The following is a 20932-nucleotide window of genomic DNA, read 5'->3' on the forward strand; positions in this document are numbered from 1 at the left end:
AAACAGATTCCTTCATCCTCATGAAGACTGAGCACAAAGAGGCGGCAGGAGCATTTAAGCTCCTTGGAAACATTCATTTACCTGCCTCATGAGAACACGACTTCTGCTCATCGTGTGCATTCAGCCCCTGCTCAGGGATTAAAGGTTCCGGTGCACTAGAGCAACTCCTTCAAGCTGGGGGCGTGCACCCCAAGGGTGTGTAAGATGGTTCATTGGGATGAGGAAAAACTAGGACTCGACGTGTTTATCTGTAATCTCATCATTTTTTATGTATATTTTTGTGTTTTATAGCACACATATTATTTCAATACTCAAAGTATAAAGTTGATAAATAAATATGCCTATATTAAGGTTGAATACTAAAAAGATAATTTACTGGTATAACTGCATGATAAAAAAGTATTTGGAACTTGCTAATTTAGATTGTTATCTTCACTAGGATCAGCTCTTCTGTGGCACTGTTGGTCTCTGCCTGTGTCTGTTGGGACAGTCCCAGAGCCATGCAAAGAGACTTAGCAGGTATATTCCAGGCACTGAAAGAGGGCCCAGGGCCACATGGAGGGAAAAGCGGGACTCGATTCACAAAGAACTGCTAATAGCATCATAAACAAGCACATTAACATAATTGTTGGCCAGGGCAGGGCCGAGGCACAGGGATGGGGCTGAAATTCCTTCTTAAAATAAAAAAATGTTTTATGCTGTGTAATGTGTGGTCTTGGTGGGAACTGGTACTGTCATAAATTGTTCCTGGTCAATTAGAAATTAGAAGCAATGAGTGATTGCAAAATATAATAGGACAGCTACTGCGTATGAGAAAACAGAGCTTATTTTATTCTTTCCCACAATTAATGAGAGTAAATAAGTAAGGAGACAGGGAGAAACTCAAAAAAGCTTTGCTTTGACCCAAAGGAGTTTTGTTGGATTTTGAACCGATGGGGAAATACAAGTTTCCACCAGTTAATTGGAAAGATTGCCCTTAACCAAACATACACCACTTGTAAGTGTGCTTCATCCTTCTGTTACCCAGAATATGAGAGATTGGATGGATGTGGGGGAGCGAAAACAACAAATATGCACCACAATTCTGAGCCCAGATTACTAGCTGTTTCAATGATGTTACTGGATACTGTACTTGGAACACACACACAAGTGCACACGTGTGTGTGTATACGTCTGAGTGTGTGTGTATATGTATGTGTGTATATAGATATATGTGTGTGTTTATATGAGTGTATATATATGTTTGTGTGTGTGTGTGTGTATACCATAGCTCTATTATGTTTTAAAAACACAATATACCCTTAATGCAAGCAGGCTTTATTTATACTGCTCCAGGGGACATGTGCATAGTATGGGGGGAAATTATGGCTTTTCCTCCATCACTATGGTAGACATATGATCAAGTATAAATATACAGCAAAGTGTCTTTGGAAATCAAGTCCTGTGTTTATCTCTGTGTAATGAAGCTGTCAGTGTAACCTGTATTTATTGAACCACAAGTAGGTTATAAAACTTCCATTAATGAATGTAAGTAACTCAGTTGGCATAAACAAAGAAAGGAATTAGCATTTGCTTCAGACCCAGTGAAGCCGCACTGCACATGTTCTAAGAATTATCTTAATGGCTCCAAAACACTGCCACTTACAGCTCTGAGATTAGCGTTTCAGAATTATTAACTCAGTGCAAACTCAGTAAATACCATAGATATGTCTCTGAGGAATAGCCACCCAGTTTCTTGCATACATTCATCCTTAATAAACACACACTATTCAGTGACATTTCTTGAGCAAGGAGACCTTCCCCAATTCAGAACGTCTGAATTATGGTATAGATATGTGTCTTCCCTTATGGAAATATTCTGAATCTATGAAACACAACTTCCTAGTGTCCTGCACTAAATTTCATAAAGAATTTTCCCTTTGAAATAATACTATAAGTCATAGCTTCATGTAGCCGCAACAGAATTATTAGCATCAGATATTGGGTACTTCATGGGTTAAAGAAGCAATCGTCTTCTTTCCTAAGAACTTAAAAATGATTCATTGGAGAAGCATTATCTGAATTCCAAATGACCTACTTATGAATAAAATATAAGAAAAATATGAGCCCATTCTATATCAGAAAAGGCTTATATGCTGATATCTCCTCTATAGTAAAAAAGATTGCCAAATCCAGGTTGATGACCTATTTATTTAAAGCAAATTTGATTCAATAAAATTCCAGTGCACAGTAATTGGGACAGCCCTTAGAATTCATCTTAGTAGAATCGTAGCTGTCCACAGCGAATTGAACTTTTTCTCATCACCTCATCTTGGTTGCCTACAATTTAATTGAGTTCCTGCAAGGCAGGAATCGTAGCTTATTCACCCGCAGGTTTCACCTGAGGATCTAGAAGGTCAGACAGCTTTCTGGCCTATGCATGCAGTTCCCAATTTATAAATGACTTCATTCAAAATGTTGGCCTGCACGATGATTGTCTGCAACACAAAAATTTTATTTATTTATTTTCCTCTAGAAACAATGCTATGCGTGGTGCTCACCTTCTATAAATGCTAGCTTGCGCACCAAGGGCCACACATGAGAGTGATTCCTCTTCTCTTTGTGGAACAGTCAAATCAGTGTGTGTGTTGGGGTCCCCAGGACCGCCCCCGGGTATAATGACTTGCTAAGAAGACTCATAGGACCCAGCGTACAGTCCTAATCATGACTCAGAGTTATTACAGCGAAAGGGCACAAAGTGAATTCGCCAAAGGGAAAGGACCAGGGGAGGACATCTGGAGGACACCAGTGTGAGCTTGCCAAGTCCCTTCCTGCTGGAGCCATACAGGGCGTGCTTCATTCCTCCAGCAATGAGCAGTGAAGTGTCGTCTAGCTAGGCAGCTCCTCTGAGCCTAGGAACCCAGGGTTTTTACTGCGGGCTGGTCACCTTGGCACCATCTGCCAGGTGTGCACCCTAATTCTGGGGTGCCAGAAAGAAAGCGGGGGTCCAGCATAAACTACATTGTTTGTACAAACAATCAGGCACAGTGAGCCCCTCTCATCACGGAATGGAGGGAGCCCTCCCGAAATCCAAGTTCCCAGATGCCAGACCAGGGGTCAGCCTTGCACGCAGGGCTTTCTAGGACCGGCCTTCTCAAACCTGCTGTGTGAGCTGCTTCTGCACAATGTGTTTGAAAGTTGTCTTTATGGGAAATAGTGTTCTTAATGTTCGGGGAAGGCAAGTCCTCCTTTACTCTCCAAGCCCCAGTCCCAGTTATTGTCCCCTCCACGCTTGCTCGTCTCCTGGGAGTAAGAGTGAGGATTTTCCCCGGGGCTCGGGATCCGCTGCATCGCCTCTGTGTTCGTACAGGCGCAGCCATCACGGATCTGGAGAAGGGAACCCAGAGGCTGCCTCTGGCATCTTCTTCTACCCCGTCACCCAGCAAACTCCCCGTTTGTCCCCCAGTCTTCTTGCTTCAGAGCTCTTCATATTTTGCTCAGGAGGAAACATGACTTTTTCAAACACATAGGCAGTTCATACATCGAAAGGTTTTCAGTTATTGCATTGTCCTTTTAATGTACACCTTCCGTCCCATAGTTGTTTTTCACTTGGAATTTCTTAGAGAAACTTAAGGACGTACAAGGAAACCAGTTCTGCTGTGTGTCCTCCTTTCTCACTCATGCAGCTTCTCAGTAGGGAAGGAAGTCACTGGTATCTTGGAGAAAAACCTGTACACATATCATCTAATCCCTTCCGGGAATGAATGAAGGAAGGAATAAATGAATGGAGGACAGAAATCATAAGCAAAGTCTGTGGTGGAGAGCGCGCCTGCTGTGGTAAATATGTCTTCATCTAAAGTCTCAGTACATGTTAGATCTCATGACACGTGCTGACCACTGTTGAGTGTGACAGAGGGTGTGAGTGGGATCAAAAGAAGTGGCTTGAGCATTAGAAAGTTTAATGTGAAGCCAAGGAAAGCACTGAGCATGGTTCGACCCGCATTGGGGGTAGGAGGCATTTCAAATCCTGGGTCACCTGCTCATGGGCTGCACGATCCCCAGGTTTCTCAGCTGCTCAGTGAGAATTAAATTGGTACTGACCTCATAGGGCATTGGGGAGAATTAAAGAGGATAAAACTATAATGAACTTAGAAGCATGTTTGCCTTATGGTTAATTAATCAATACGTATTAGTAATGAGGATGCTGTGTGATGGTGATGACATTGATGATGACTACGTAGTGGGAAGAGCAAAACAGAAGCAGACGGATGTGTTCACGTCTCGGCACCTCCCTTTTCCTATGGGCCATCATTATTCCCTAACCTGTCTGGATGGGAGCCTCTTCATTTTGGACTGGAACTTTGCTTGGGAAATGAAGTAATACAGATGAAATGTCCATCAGTGCCTGGCATAGAGGACGCATTCAACAAATGTGCCTTGTTATTATCAATTTTAATTTTGAAGTTATAATTCATTTCCTTTTTCTACTTGGTTTTAACTTTAGGGGTTTTCTTTTTAGGAAGATTAGCCCTGAGCTAACATCCACTGCCAATCCTCCTCTTTTTGCTGAGGAAGACTGGCCCTGAGCAAACATCCGTGCCCATCTTCCTCTACTTTGTATGTAGGATGCCTGCCACAGCATGGCTTGATGAGCAGTGCACAGGTCTGCACCCAGGATCTGAACTGGTGAACCCCGGGCTACAGAAGTAGAGCACACGAAGTTAACTGCTACACCATTGGGCTGGCCCCTAGTTCTTTTTTTAAAAATTAAACCTATCCGCTAACACAGTGTCACTCTTTGTACACAGTATTGTGTATCTGATGCTTGCCTACTGTCAGGGTACTGTTACTAGCTCCTCTGTTAAAGGTAAGAATAACTGGGGAAAAATTAGGACAGATGGATTGGAAGGTGATTGCAAATATGTGATTAAATCCTATTAAGCATAAGCTTACACCTGCCAGGCAACGAGGGGCAGTTAAGTTCACGGTGTTCGCAGAACCAGCAGTAACCCCAGAACCCAGCACTGTCTCAGCTATGCACTCGCTCTCTCCCACAGGGCCAAGGTGAAGAAAGGCGTGAGCATCGTTGGCGTGAGAGCCAGCAGCCCTTCCATTTGGGACGTCAAGGAGAGCGTGGATTATACTGGGAAGTATGCACCAGCTGTCATCGTTTGTCAGAAGAAATCAACTGGCCCAGAAAACAGGTGAGTCCCAGTGGCCTGCAGTAGATTCACATTAGCCGCAACAGTAGCTTCGTTTTCCCAGATTTGCTAACAACCATTTTCACTGTGCTTTGCATTTGGCATGCCTCATCTATATTATTAGTGCTTTGAGGTAAGACGGATGGAATCCTTCATTTGGGAAAGGTGAGCTATTATTCACAGTGAACTCACTTAAAATCCTAACACAGCTCTGGGTCACCTGCAAGGACCACTCCGTGCAGATGGAATTTATCTACAAGTGATGTTACACTTCAACATGGCCTCTTTCTAATTCATATTATTAGGTGAACTGAAAGTCTGGGCTTCTCTGATAAAATGACTCATTTTGCAAGTGTTAAAAATGAGAGTGCGTTAATCTCTTGCCACACGGGTGCATTCCACGGTTGCCGTGTGGCTTTAAATGTGGCGTGTTGCTGGTATTTGTGTGCAGGCATTTTCCAATGGTACGGCCAACTATCTGCTGTTTCATCCTGTTTCCTGAAACTTCATTTGTGGCTCTGCAGAATTCCTAGTCTGGTCGCATATTTTTACCACTTTTACGTTGGTTGCTTTTTGCTCTTTGTAGCACTGGAAATTGAAACAAGAACGAATGGACGAACGCCAGGTATGTAGCACATTATCTCTGGAGTCAGAGTTTTAAACTTCATAGCTAGATGTTTGGAGAGAATGTTTATTTTCCATTATTTATTCTAATATGGAGGTCATGAATCTCAGCCGACAGCTATTACACTTTTTTGAGTTCATTTTCAAGGAGCATTTGATGCCACTTTGGGGATGATTCTCGGAATCCCTTCTGTGCTCCTTGGCTCCACACTGGTGCTCTTGGATTTGGCTTATCAATTCTCCAGCTCTGATTTGTGTCTTTCCTTTTTTGACTGATGATTCAAAAATTTTTTTTGAAGATTTCCTTGTAGAGCAAACAGGAGGGAAAAGAAGGCATCTGTATTTGAGTTCTTCCCTAGATGTTTATGTCGCGATCGTCCACCACATTGGTTAACTTAGTGAACCTGCAAGTTCGCACACGCTCAAATGTCTGGGTCATGATTTGGCAATAAGGTATCGCCTCCGTAAAAGGTTTCTTTTGTGTTGTGAATTCAGCAAAAATTAGGAAGGATGGATAGATAGGTAGATGTTTTATTCCTTACACAAGAGGAGGAGGAATTTCGGGGAAAGGATCCCGACCGCCGTGCTTTTGTTTGGGCTTGTTCTCTTTCTCGCCGTCTACTCTGTGGATTATTCTTAGTAGCGGTGGCTGTTATGCTGTTGTGTTATCTATGAAATGTAAAGGGATTTGGACTTTTTTTTTCTTTTGAAATTCTGGCTAAGAGTTAGTTCAGTTCACCTTGGGCGTGGAGAAGAATTAAGGAGAATTTCCAAGGGGAGTTCCTCCCCATTCAGGTGTAAGCTTCCTTTTTATGGATCAAATAATACATGTCCTTCCAAGGAGTGTTAACAGTTCTTTAGATGGGACGGAAGGAATGGAAAGTCAGCATCTCCAGAACATATCAAAACGTGCAACAGAATGACACTTGCCCTTTTGTTCTTTCATCTGAAGATTCTTTCAGTATCTTCTTTAAGAAACAAGTACCCTGAGCGGAATATCAGGCTATCCCATCAAAGTCCTGATAGCATCATGCATTCTCTATGGAGCATGTGCCTTATCCCTTTGTAGATTCTGATGTCAGTGTTCTGTTTCCTACAGTGGGTCCAGAAGATGGAAAACAGCATACACACGCACACTTACATGTGTCTGTGTACATAATATGTTATATATGCATATATAGCGTATTATCTATGTTTATATTTAGATAATATATATGTATGTATATAGTATGTTAAATACATATAGTATGTGTCTGTGTATGTAATATGCTACATATGTATATATAGTAGATATAGTATAAATATAGAAAGTATCAGTGTATAGCACAGATATCTGTATCTGATGTAGGTGTTTCATTATGTGCATGTATATACATGTACGTTTTAATGTGTTTTATATATACACACATGTTGATGCAGAGGTTTATTTTATTCTTTTGGAATCCAGTTCTCAGACTGACGCTGGGATGGCTTTGCTTAGTGAGGAGCTGCAGAACGGCACTTTTTTGGTTTGGGAACCTTGTCTGTCTTGTTCGCAGCTGTGTTTCCAGTGCCTGCAGCAGTGTCCAGTACACATGTCTGGGGCTCTCCATAAATACTTGTTTAATAAAGTTCTGGAATTAGACCATATCTCTGTTACTATATATATATATGATGATGCAAATCTGTAAGGACACATACTGAATGGTCTCCAATAACCTGTTCAAAAAGGTGAGGTGTGTAACCGTGTGCATATGTGTGTATTGAAGCCCCGTTTGAGGAAAACACAGAGAAGCTACTTTCTAAGCAGAGGGACTGTCAACAATGATTTCTCCTGGGGGAAACTGGAAAGTTGGGGGAGAAGCCGGAATGTGAATTACTTTTTACTGTGAACCATTTGGACTCTGATGTTTTTAACTGTGTGCATGCATTACCATTTAATAAAATGTATAGCATTAAAATAGACATTTTCGAATATGATATATTCATTACTATATTCAACTTTCATCCTCACTTCAAAATTTTTCGTGTTACTTCTGTCCTTATGGAATCAAATAAAGAACAGTCACGTCCCACTGTTTGTGCGAGTGAGTGACCTGGCGGGAGATCTGTTTCTCTTTATCCTAAGGATAATTGGAGAATGGACTATGGAGTGGATGTTTTAGTATTAGTAGGTTTTGCTTTGGAAGTTCTTTTGCTTTATAAATTCTTCCTACTCTCTTTGAATGTTTTTCAGTTATTCTTAAAAGTCAGAATCTGATCATTGGAATGCAAAAGAGGCGCTCTTCATTAGCTTGAGAGTCATGGATTTTGTGTTGCTAATAATTCACCATGAGTCACGAAGTTGTGTTAATGAAGTTAAGCCACTGTGACAGGTGTAATTTTACGGATTAAAGAGACACTTTTGTGTGAGTGATGAACTCAATAGGAAAGAGTGAAGATCTCTTATCTAAGTTGAAATACATCCTTCCTTTTTTGAAGAAGTTGGGTTGCTGCAAACCTTATCATTTCAGTATTAACATAGGAATGTTATCACAGCTCTCAGATCTGTTTTGACTAAGCATTGCCAGGAAATATTGTGGAACAGAAGCAGAATAACTAGTTTTGCTCCATCCATCAAATTCCATTTTGCATTTTCAGAATCTTGCTCACTATAGCACTATGAAAACTTAGGTAAATGTATAACAAAAGCCATATTTTTTTTAATTTCTTTGCTCTTCTCTGCATAAATGAGTGTTTTCCAAAGTTTACTACAGTTGCTACTTAAATGATTTTAGGTGGCACATAGAAATGGGACTAAATAAACTTGAATGATGGGAACTTACATGCTTTTTAGTTCTCCAGCAAGACGGCTGATTGAAGAGAAGTTCATCTCCTTTAGGGGCTAATTTGTCTTTAAAGCTTCTGTCCTTTGTTAATAGATTGTAGACAGGCAAGAATACATAGCTAGAATTTAATCCTTTCCCATAATATCATCTATTTATTTCATATGATACTGATTTTCCATTTATTCTAGGTAATATGTTTTATTTTAAAACAAATATAATTTAAGTAATGATATGAGCTGCCATAAATAAAAAGCGAAGTTTCAAATATAGACAGATATGATTAAATCATGAATGTATGTTCAAAGTTAGAAAATGCTGGCATCAATAAATATATCCCATACTGTGTTTGTTAGGATTCTGTTTGATTATTTAATTTTTAATGCAAATAAGAGTGACTTAAGCAAGAGAGAAGTTTATTTCTCTCGCACATAAAGAAGCCCTGATGGAGGAAGGGCTGACATAGCAACTCCTCAGTACCATCATGGTCTCAGGCACCTGTCTCTCTTCAACATCATGCTAATGCATGGCTTTTATCCTCATCGATTAATATGGCTGCGGGAGTGCCAGCTATCACATCTATGTTGCAGGCCAAAAAAAGTGACAGGAAAGATCTTCTCAGCTGGATCAACTCTCTTTGAGTAAATTTCCTGGAAACTCCTGCCAACCCCCAATCCTCTCTTGCCTCTCGTTGGTCAGGACTTAATCACATGGCCACACCAGACTTCAAAGGAAAGTGGGAAACATCATTTATTACAGGCAGCAGTGTGCCCAGGTCAGAATCAGTTTTCTGTTCCACAGATAGAAGAGCAGACTGGATTGCCTGGGCAGCCAGAAACCTCTGTCTCAGCAATTTATAAAGAATAAGTATTGTGGGATTTCCAGTAGGATGATGGAAATAGTATATAGTACTTAACCATCTTCTTCATGCTACCAGGTTCCCATGGAAATTTCCAGTGAAATAAACAGGGGTGGGAGGACCCCAGCATTAGCAATGCACTAGAAAAGTTAGCATGCATATATTAGAAAGTTAGGGAAATATTTGTTAAAGTGCGGATGGGACTGGGTTGAAGGAAGATGCAAAGATGGCCAATTTCAAATATGCATAAGAAGAGAAGGATCTGCAATGTGAGTGGGGAAGACCCAGGCTAAAAGTCAGGGCTAAGTCCTCATTGAGGCTGTAGGTTGTGGCAGGGTGGGCTTGAGCGTGTCAAAGCCAGCGAGAGCTCCTCTGTGCACAGGTCACTGTCACAGGCAGAGTCACCAGGTGAGGAGCACAGCTTTGGGAGCAGGCTCCCCCAACAGGCAGAAAACCCCTAGACGTATGAAAATATCACTGTAAGACAGTGTTTGGGGCAAACCTTGAAAAATCAGCGATAAGGACAGAATTTCCTACATGAAGCAGAGATTCTGATTTTAAGTACTGATCAACATTCTCAGATTCAAAAGAAGCATTGGATTATAAAAGATGGATCAAGCCAGCAGGAGAAGACGCCATCTGAGACAAGAAGGATCATCAGAAGGTGAAAAACACAATGGCCACTGGATCTGATGCCATGGAAATAAAATCAGTGGAGGGGAGAGAGAACTTTTGGAGACGGGGGAGAAACTTCGGAAGCGAGAATGAGGAAGTGAAAATAAGACAGAGAAATCCCTGAAAGCCAGTCAAACAGAGTATAAAAAAGAAGAATGACCACAGGAACAGGTGGAGAGTGGAGATAACAGAGTTCTCATGAGGTCCAGCACTCCTGGTTACTACCCCAGAGAACGGAAAGCAAATATCCACACAGAAACCACGCACACGGATGTTCCTGCAGCGTGAGTCACGACAGCCAGAGGATGAATGGACAAACACGTGTGGTCTGTCCACACAATGGAATAGTATTTGGCAGTTAGAAGGAGAGAGTGCTGATATCGTGCTGCAACATGGATGACCCTGAAAACATTATACCAAGTAAAATAAACCACACATAAAAGACCACGTGTTGTATGATTCCATTTATATAATATGTTCAGAATAGGCAAATTCTTAGATACAGAAAGTATATTAGTGGCTGCCTGGGGAGGGCAGAATGGAGAGTGAGAGCTAATGGATATGGGGCTTCTTTTGGAAGCAATAAAAATGTTCTAAAATTAGACAGTGATGATGGTTGTTTCAACTCTGTGAATAAAGGAAAAACCACTGAATTGTACCTGTTAAAATGGTGATTTTTATAGCATATGAATTATATCTTAATAAGCCTGTTATAAAAATCAGTAGATGACAAAAGAGCTTACAAGATCGTATCAATTTTGTTTCTAAATAAATATAAGGCAGGAAAAATTGAAAAGATATCAGTCAGGAAATTGCCATTGCCCATCCCCAAATGGCGAGAGTACTTGTGATCCATATTTTCCCCTTTATTTGTTCAGTGTGTATTTCTGAAAATTCCCATAGTGAACATGGATTGTTTTTGAATTTAGGAAAAGATAGCATATGGAAAAGGGAAAAGATAAAGCTGTAATGCACTGTGACTGTGGAAATTGTTGTTTCATAGGGTCCTGGATGTTTGTCCTTGTAAGCGCTGAGTGGAATACTAGTTATTTTTAGATGCTTTGTCCATCTGCTGGCTTGCCAAAATTTGAAGCCAGAAAGTCTGGCCTCTCTTTGTTTCAAGCAAAAATTGCTTGTAATGGAGATATTATAGATTGTTTAAAAATGCTCAGTTTTACTGTAGAAAGCAAAGTCTTAATGATTGCACTTTCCTGCTGCTTGACTGTGTCAAGATGACACAGCAAGTGATGGAAAACAAAGGTCTTGAAGTTTTTTTCTTTTCTTTTTAAATGATGTAATAATTTGATTAGAAATATTTTCCCGCAGTCTGTCTTCAGCAAGACAATTAAACTCTCCTGACATTCAGAACCTGAGTTTAACAACAACACCCGAGACTGTGGTATAACGTTATAAATGTTATGTCTTGCCTGTGGCAAGTGTGATTTTTTGATGCCTTAAATGCTTTCAATATCCTCCTCATTGACTCTTGCGGATTATGATAGTCATACATATTACCCTCTGAATGATAATTCCTTCATAAAGAGTAGAAAAAGCATGAGTGTAAGATTCAGGAAACCTAATCTTTATTTCTCATTTTTATGCTGGCCGTCTTGTATTTCACCAGAGAGGTAATACAACGTTAAAAAATCCTCTTCTCTAATATTGGCATAATAATGTCAGCCTTCGCTGGCTATTGTGAGAATCAAATATAATCTTACATGTGAACAGACACACTTTGAAATAATCAAAAATACCATTCAAAGAAAACCACCTATTAATTTTTTTAGATTGTTCAAATGACTATACAGTATGTGCGGCACACACCCAAGCCCTCCTAGGTCACAGAAGATTATGTTTTATTTCCAGAGTCTAAATGAAAATTTCCCAGAGTGTGAGATGAATCACATTAGTCGTATGTGGAGTCTCTATCAAGGATGAGCAAGGTTTTCCCATTGTGTTTAAACTTAGACTCTATCAGAAACATTTCCATTCAAATTTGTTTTAGTAACTTCTGCGTTACAGACACAACGGACCGAAGTATTGTTTCCAGTACTACTAAATAGCATTTCTCCTGATCATGTTGGCCAAAAAAAATACATGCAAATCATTTCTTCTGAGGGTGAGGGAGAACGCAGACCTGCTCTACATGCTGGAGGAACTGTCAAATGGTTTGTCCACCTAGGAGAGAGATTGTCAGTATCTGGCTAAAACACGCGTCCATACGACCCTGAAATTACAGTTGTAGATACATCTACTCTAGATAAAAACTAAGCCGTGGACATGGAGAGATGTGTACAAGAGTGTTCTTTGTGCATTATTTTAAATAGCTAAAAGTTAAAAATAGCCTAAATGTCCAACAGGAGGTGAATGGATTTAAAAGTGGTGCATTCATATAATAGAATCTTATTCAGCAGTTATGAGGAATGACATTGATCTTGTTATTTATGTATATCAACATTAGATGGACGTGAAAATGTAGTCTTGAGAGAGGTGGGAAACTTGAATAACGTCATGTACGATATGTTCCCACCCAAGTAATTTTTAAGACAGACCCACAGAAATGTGTTGTTTTGGAGAAAAATACTGAGTTAATCCAGATGTAGATGGGATGAAACATAGCCCCTCCTTAAAAGACTAGTGTTTGCAACACAAACTCAGGGGGAGGCGTGCAACGATGCCATGCAGGTGTCCTGGAGGAGAGAGCATTAGGATCTTCTAAGATAGCACTGAGTTTTGTCCCAGGAAATGTAAGTTTATTTGTATTGCTTCCGTTACAAACATATAGCCTAAGAAAGGAGGCGGCAGTAATTCAAGCGCATGGCATGCCATTTAAGAGGAATTATGAGCCCAATTCTCTATGAAATTATACCTTGGGCTGACTCATTTACCACTTCCTGACACTCACCCCATCCCATTATGCAGTAGCACCAGGAAGTGTGAGGTTTGCCTTAATTTACCCTCGTGTTGCCTTCCTTTTATTACATCCGTATATTTGGTATTTAATATCTCCCATTTCCAAGTAGAGCACCAAATTTAGAGTGAAATTATTTAACACCCACTTTCAGCGGGGAACAGCAGTGAGTTACTGCTGCACGTCCTCCCTTGCGGGAGCCGCCTTTGCTTTGGGTAGGATTTCCAGAGCAATGTGATAGGAAAACCCCCACTGCTGCTTCTGCTAGAGCTACAGGACTGGCAAATGTGACATAAATAATAACCTAATAGTAACAATAACTAGATTATGCCACTTGCCGGTGTTCATCAAAATGCTTCATAAACACACTCCAGTGTTATAGATCATGGCTAATGTTTGGTTTCTGTGGGTTTGTGATTTCACAGAGTCCGACCAAGCCAGTATATATTGCTTCAAGGAAAGATAAAACTCGTTATTCACTGGAATGACCAAAAATGTCTGCAGTAGCAAAAATAACTGATGTGACACATAACATCCCAGCTAGAAAACCCTGGGCTGCTATTTGCCTTCATGCACATTTATGAACTTGAAATTTCAATGAACGTGTGTGTCTGTGTGTCCATTCACATACAGAGTCTTTAGCATCCTCCTCTCTAAACATGGAAAACGTTATTAGTAAAAGTCCTACATGTCTATATCTATAACTGTATCTGTATATCTTTATCTCTGTCTCTATATCTATATCCATATCTATATCTTAACTGTATCATGTCTATATTTATATCTTTATATGTATGCATAATATATATGCACAATGCAAAATATAAAAATGTTTTCATATTTGCTAAGGGTCGTGAACATTTATAGTCATATTTGTTTTGATAAGTGTCCATTATAAAAAGGTGCATAGATTTCTGCATAGCTCCTAAATAGCCTTAGCCGTTTTTCACGGTAAGGGAAAAGTTCTTTGGGAGAGTCAGCCTTTGTGATCCTTCAGCCGTCCGGGCCTCCGCGGTCTTCTGATCTGCGCCTTCCTTCTCCGTGACAAGTCTTTACTCTGAGCATCCTACCAAATATCCTCAACTCTCCAGATTTCCCTGCCGTGCTCAGCTGGATGGAACAAGTGATGTGTTTGGATTATCTGTTTCTTGAAGGCCTGTCGAACGGTTTAGAAAGATGATAGTATTTCACGGAACGTTAAAAAAAGAAACAAAAGAAAACTTATGGGATCTATCCAAAGAAGCTTTATTTACAGTCCAACTGTGAAAAGTATCATCTTGTTTCTTATGTTCTAAAAATTTTATTGTGATTATTGTTCTCTTGGACAGGGTGTCTTATTTTATTTTTCAAATGTATACATTTTGTATTTTCTATCATTTCTAAAAGTGCCTTTCTCCAACAGCTCTCAACTTGCATGCTGTGTGCCGATGAGTTCAAGAAGTTTCCTTGCTGACTTCTTAGTCTTTAACCCTGGTGATTAATTTTGTCACCAGCTAGCCTCGTATACCTTGTCTTCTTAGGAGTGCTGTTTGAACTTAGGCATAGTTGGAGAAATTAGCCCTAAGGGCACGGGGCTTTATATTCCTACTTAGAGCTCTGTTTTTTACAGCTTTTGAGTTATACATTATATACCATAAAATTCATCTGTTTTAAGTATACAGTTATGTGAATTTTAGAAAACTTATTTTGTTGTTCAGCATCACCACAATGTAGTTTTAGAATACTTCCATCACCAGAAAAGTCCCTTTTTACCCATTTGCAGTGAATCCCCACTTCTTCCCCAATTCCAGGAAACCACTTGTCTCTTTTCTGAATCCATAATTTTGCCTTTTCCATAATAGCTCAAGCTGGAAATAACCCAAATGTCTATCAACTGGTGAGTGCATAAAAAAAACTATGTTACATCTAAGGAATGGAATACTACACAGCAATGAAAAAGTACTACCTACTTATGCAGGAAAAGACATGGATAAAGAAGCCAGGCACATGAGATGACATATTTTGTAATTCTATTCATATACAATTTCTAGATCTCATTTTAAATTAATTGATTTTCAACTTCTCACTGGGATCCACTAAGTTATTCGGCACCAGGTTACTTTAATTCTTTCTGAATTACTCTTTCGTTTTCCTTTTATTTTGTGTGTAAACATATGCTTTTATAAGTTTTTAGAACTTCTTCTCAAAGGAACCCTTAATTTCAATGTAAATGCTTTGTGATCAGCAGTAGAAGATACAATCCACTGACCAGCCTTTCTAATTATGAGCAGCATTAAAGGCTTTTTCATCTCACTATTTTGAAGAGGTTTATTTCTTTAAACAGAAGACCCCAGGCATTAAATGCGGAGGGCTCTAGATCCTTCATCTCTGTCTTAAGGTAGATTCAGTTTTTATACCACAGAAATAAGATGCTATTGATGACCTCACCTCACATTACAAGATCACTTACCTCTTTACTGTAATCCAAACTCTAAAATATTTCAGAGAAAGACAGGTTTTTCAATAGTGGGCAGATACCAGTATAGGATGTAATTGTGTCAGGCTCAATTTCAAAACGTGCAGAAATCAGCTGGGACTCTCTCAGCATAAGAAGGTATTCTTTCAATTCAGTCAACATCGGTTTTAGTCGCTGGTGTTGTCTTTGTCTGGAACTGCTTAGCATCGTCCTTGTGGAACTCGGGCAGCCCGAGACGCTTGTGGAGCGCGGTTTTGATTGCCCACTCCTGATGCCGACGGGGACGTGGCGAGAACAGCATTTGTGTGGTTTGTAGGTGCTCATGCCAACAGATCCTCATGGAGAACCCTTATGTGGAGCCCTTGAAAAGAAATGACACAACCCGGGTTTCTGAAGGGGCCGTGTGAAGAAACGGAGATGCTTTTCATCTTCTGCAGCTAAATGGTTGTGTGCATAGATTGTTGTTTCATCTGCAACCATTAAACAGAAGGGATTTGATGGAAGAGAAATGTTGAAGCTGGTGCAGGTTTCCCAAACCTCTGGCAATAACATACTATTTTCACAGTTTTTACCATGTCTATGTCTAACCTGCGGGATTGCTCACTTCCTCCTTGAACTCCTTTCACTCATGAATATAAGGAAATGTACTCAAAGGGGAGTTTATCTTGCCCTAAACAGAAAACTGGGATCACTTGGAATCAGAAGTGACCTGTCAAAATCAAACAATGAAGAGAGTCAATATTATTGAATTCCAGGGTGGTTCCGAAGCCGGCTTCCTCGGGTTACAGCGGACGGTCAGCAGGTCTTCCAGGAGCAGGCAGCACAGCTGGGCGCCGAACTGAGCCTTCTCCTTAAGGGAATCCAAAGGGCTGAGAGGAAGACGGAATGGCGTTAAGTGTCTCACCGTGTATCGTTTAGTGTTTAGTGTGCTGAAGCTCTCAAAGTCGTGCAGGGATCTCCTCGCCCTGTCCCGTGACCCACACGGTCCTCCAGCCCTGCCTGTGTGTGCTGGGTGTTACTGGGAAGCGTGCCGGATCCCATGGCTCCATTGCTGCCTTTCCAGCAGGTGCCGTGGACTGTCTTGGCAGCTCGGTGACGCCTGTGCATCTTCTCAGAATAATGTTTTTAATTTCATAAAATAAAATTCATAGGAATGCGATTATACTGAAACTCACTTTTCAAAATATTTTGAATTGCCATGATGTGCTTCCTTAATAAAGCCCTGAAAACGCAACCCGGCAGCACGCCTAACGACTGGCGTGATTTCAGTTAAGTGCTCAGGGTGGAATCTATTTTGAAATATCGGTTACAAATGCAATTTGACATGAAGATCATCACGACTTCTCTGGGTGAAAAGTCCCGTCACCACTACTCTGTGGCGACCTGCGTTCATTATTGAAGGATTGCTAAATTTCAGTAAGGCTAAAATAAAATAAAAATAGAAAGATGCATTTTCCCCATGCGAGTTCATAGACCTCTGAATTCCATCAAATCAGTGACCCCTTCCTTAAAAGAAGTTCGGGTTTCTTAAAGTAGGCTGAGACCGGTAAAGGACAAAATATTTTTAACATGTAAGAGGTTAAACCTCTCTATGCTGCCAATGAGGACAGTCTGTGGTATTACGACTTCACATGAATATAAGTGTGAACAACAGAAAGCCTTCATTTAACTTCCCATATCAAAAAGTAGTGTGCCTATATGTGCCAAGATTTGTTAAAATGTTGAATAACCCTTTGGTCCTATGTTCTAGGAACTTATCCTAAATAATCAGAAATATTATACACAAGCATGGTCTTCACATTTTAATTAATAATAAAAAATTTGGAATCTGCCAAATAGGTAAGGATAGAAGGGTGGACTTTAACATGTTCACATAGCAGAATGTAACAGGGCCAATAAGATGGCGTTTTCAAGGGTTTATTGGCACAAGAAAATGCTCTCAATTTACTGGTATATATATATACACACACACACAACATAATCAAAAGGCTAAGGGTGAAATATGACAAAATTTTAGTAACGGTGAAATTATGTGTGATAATCTGTTTTCTCCTGAATCCAAACCATAAGCCTTTTTGGGAACCTACCCTGTGCTGGCTACTGTGTTGTACCTGAGTTCAGTGTTAAACAAAACAGAGAAATAGAATGTCTGTACTCACAGATCCTAGAGTCTTTCATTTGTTGACCCTTGCCAATGTTTACAATAAGCATATATTAGTTTTATTAATTACAAAAAATATGCGGGGGTTTTAATTATTTTATTGCTGCTACAAACTTGCCGTAGAGAAATGTACACATTTTCTTCAAGAGTGAAACCAGGGTTGGCGCAAGGGGAGCTGTTGAGGAATTCATGAGATTGTTTACTCTCTTTGGGGAAAGGACTGTCTTTGAAAAATGATTGCATTCTGATTATCTTAGCAATTACATACTTTGAGCGTTTCCTTGTGTGTTTACATTTGAGAACGCAATGCTAAATTGGATTGGAGCGACAAAAATATCTGAAATGCTTATGAGATATGGTGTGCATTGACTGTCTTTTAGTAAGATAAGTTAGAATGGATTTATTCTGTTACGTAATAATCTTAGGATATATATTAAAATCATATAAAAATGAAGAAAATTAACAAATTCTTATTCAGTTGATAATATCAGAAGTTGGATTTTCTTTTTAAAGCATAAATACCGTCCAAAAAATCCAAGCGTGATTTCCCCCTATTCCTTATTCAACCGTGCCGTGCCTGCCACAGAGAAAACCGCCTCCAAACTAATTTCAGAGTGACCTTGTGATGGGGTTAGGAGCCCAGGAAATTGTAGCAGGAGCCTCAGGCAGGATTTATGAGAAGATGTGAATTGAATTTTGCATGGGGAAGGGAAATTTCATTTAGTATCTGTTGTTGAGTGCCATTTTGACATAGGGCAATGAAATGACTTGACACCCTTGAAGATGGTCCTTGGCTCTACCCCAGCCCTGGCTAGGCAATTGCTGTTCCAGGGCTGTAAGATACAGCAACTGGCTCATGTTTCCCCTCACCTGATGGCTACGTCATCTTTATCTCACACATCTCTTTTATCTTTAGACATTCCCGGAACCTCAGACCAGCCCCTTTTCATTAAAGTATAATGTCTACTTTTAGAAACCTCCAAAGAGTAATCTGAATACTAATATCTCACATTTGTTAAGAGATAAATATGTGCCAGCCTCTTGTAAGTGTTTTGCCTATAGCTACTCTAAATTTAGCTCGTTGGATTCCTTCTCCTAACACTAAAGACAAAAATATCATCCCCATTTTATGGATCATGAAATAGGGACCCAGCAAAATTTAGATAACCTAAATTACTCCCTGTGGTAGACTGAATAATGCCTCTCTCCTCCCCCTGAAATGTGTCTATGTCCTAACTCCTGGAATGTGTGAACGTGTTGCCTTACAGGGTAAAAGGGACTTCGCAGATGTGATTACATTAAGATCATGAGTTGGGGAGATTGTGCTGGATTATCCTGATAGAGAAAATGCATTTACAGTGGTCCTTATATAAGGAAGGGTGACAGAGAGTTGACTACAGAAGGAGAGATGTGACAATGGAATCAGAGGTTTGATGGATTCAAAGAAGGGACAAGGAGCCAAGGAATGCAGGTAGCTTCTCAGAGTTGAAAAAGGCAAGACAGTGAATTCTCCCCTGAAGTCATCAGAAAGAACCGGCCCTGCCGATGCCTTGATTTCAGACTTCTGATATCCAGAACTAGGAAAGTAAATTTGTCTTGTTGAAGCCAGTAAGTTTGTGGTAATTTGTTACAGCAGCCATAGGAATCTGTTGCACTTCCCTGGTTCACTCCAGCAAGGATGGCAGAGCGAGGTCTCAAACCCAAGGCAGGCAGGTCCTGAGGTTGAGTTTCAGCCAACGATGCTGCACTTAAAGATCTTTGACTCAAGGAAGATCTGCTGTAGTAAGGAAAGCATCGTGTCGAAGTGAATGGTCATGTGGAGTCACACGGTTTGAGTCCAAAACCCTGCCCTGCCACCTGTCAGCTGTGTGGCATTGGCCAAGATATATGGTTTCCTAATTAGTCTTCGCTATCCACATGTGTAAAATGGACATAATGGTGACACATACCTTAAGGATGCCTTGAGGATGGAGGAGCTTAATGCAGGAAAAGTGCTTTGCATGGTTCTTGTCTCATTGTCAATGTCATGATCACATTTAACAATAGAAGGCTCTCCAAGAATTTATAAGGCCACAAGGGTTTCAGATGTCAAATTTCAATCACGTTGCTTGCACTGCACATTCACTCATTCAATCAGTCATTCATATTCATTTTATTTGTAACTAGTATGTGGAGAGAGGTGTGTGTACAAAAAGTCTTTTCTGAAGTGAGTTCAAAGGATTGTGCAGAGCTGAAAACCAACCTACTGATAGTGATGAGACATGGAGTTCTGGCTTCCAGGGGGTGCAATGTATGTGGGTGCCTGGTTTCCTACTGGGGACATCCATAGGCATCTGCAGGAAGAGAGAAGTGAAATAAAGGTGGGTGGTACTCTATCCATGGTGCTTATGGAGAAATGTTGATTTAAAACATGCTGACATGGGGTTCTGGGGAGATGTAAGAGTTAATGTTCTTCTGAAAGAGCCTCTCATGGTATAAAGTAGTGGTTTATGGTAGAAGGCTTTGATTAAATGAGTCTCTCTAAATGACGAAAGGGCAATTCTATTATAGGCAGTCCTTGTTTCCATCACTGGGCATTCTGGAACATTGCTAATCACAGAGCATATTGTCTCACACTGGACCATATTTTCCCAAAAGAACAGTGCTGCAATTGGAGGGTTGCTTTCCTGATGAAGGGCTGCAGCTTCAAACAAATCATAGCTCTCAAAAGAATGTACCATAAAAGCAAAATTCTAACCATCTTCGACACTGACAATCATTTCAAGCAGTGAAATTGCATCAGATCTGTCCTGTTCAGCAAATGTGTATTAGGCATCTAATTTACACCAGGCACTTGGCTAGGCACTGGGGGTGCAAAGATGAATGAAACACAGCCCTACACATTCATGTAGCTCACATGCATGAACAGAACAGATAAACCATTTCATTTCATCAAGGTAAGTGCAGTGAGAGATGTGTGCACTTACTATTGATTTTCTAAGAAGCCCCAGTGTTCTGCACACAATATAAAAAATCTAGCCCTTCAGTGTCAAAAATTAGATCATAATTTGACAGCTGGCGGTTATTGGACGGAACACTACATTTAGAGTGAGAAGACATATTTTTGATTTCTGTATCAGTTAGGATTCTCTGTGTCTGTTGAAAGTGACAGAAAACCCAGCTCCAACTAGTTCACTCAAGGGAAAAAAGAAGAATAAATAGACAAGGAGATTTGGTGGAGGTGGTGGTGGTGGAGGTGGTGGTGGTGGTGGAGGTGGTGGTGG

General features: G+C 40.3%; 1 protein-coding gene across 1 annotated transcript in view; it reads left to right on the forward strand.

Annotated features, from left to right (window-relative positions):
- TMEM132D (transmembrane protein 132D) overlaps nucleotides 1–20932 on the forward strand; it is a 595229-nt gene that overhangs the window by 259104 nt on the left and 315193 nt on the right. The window contains exon 3 of the mRNA XM_046638733.1: nucleotides 5037–5183. Coding sequence (XP_046494689.1) covers nucleotides 5037–5183 — 147 coding nt within the window. The remainder of the gene's footprint in view (nucleotides 1–5036; nucleotides 5184–20932) is intronic.

This window comes from Equus quagga, chromosome 15 (assembly GCF_021613505.1).
Source record: "Equus quagga isolate Etosha38 chromosome 15, UCLA_HA_Equagga_1.0, whole genome shotgun sequence".
NCBI classification, from domain to species: Eukaryota; Metazoa; Chordata; class Mammalia; order Perissodactyla; family Equidae; genus Equus; species Equus quagga.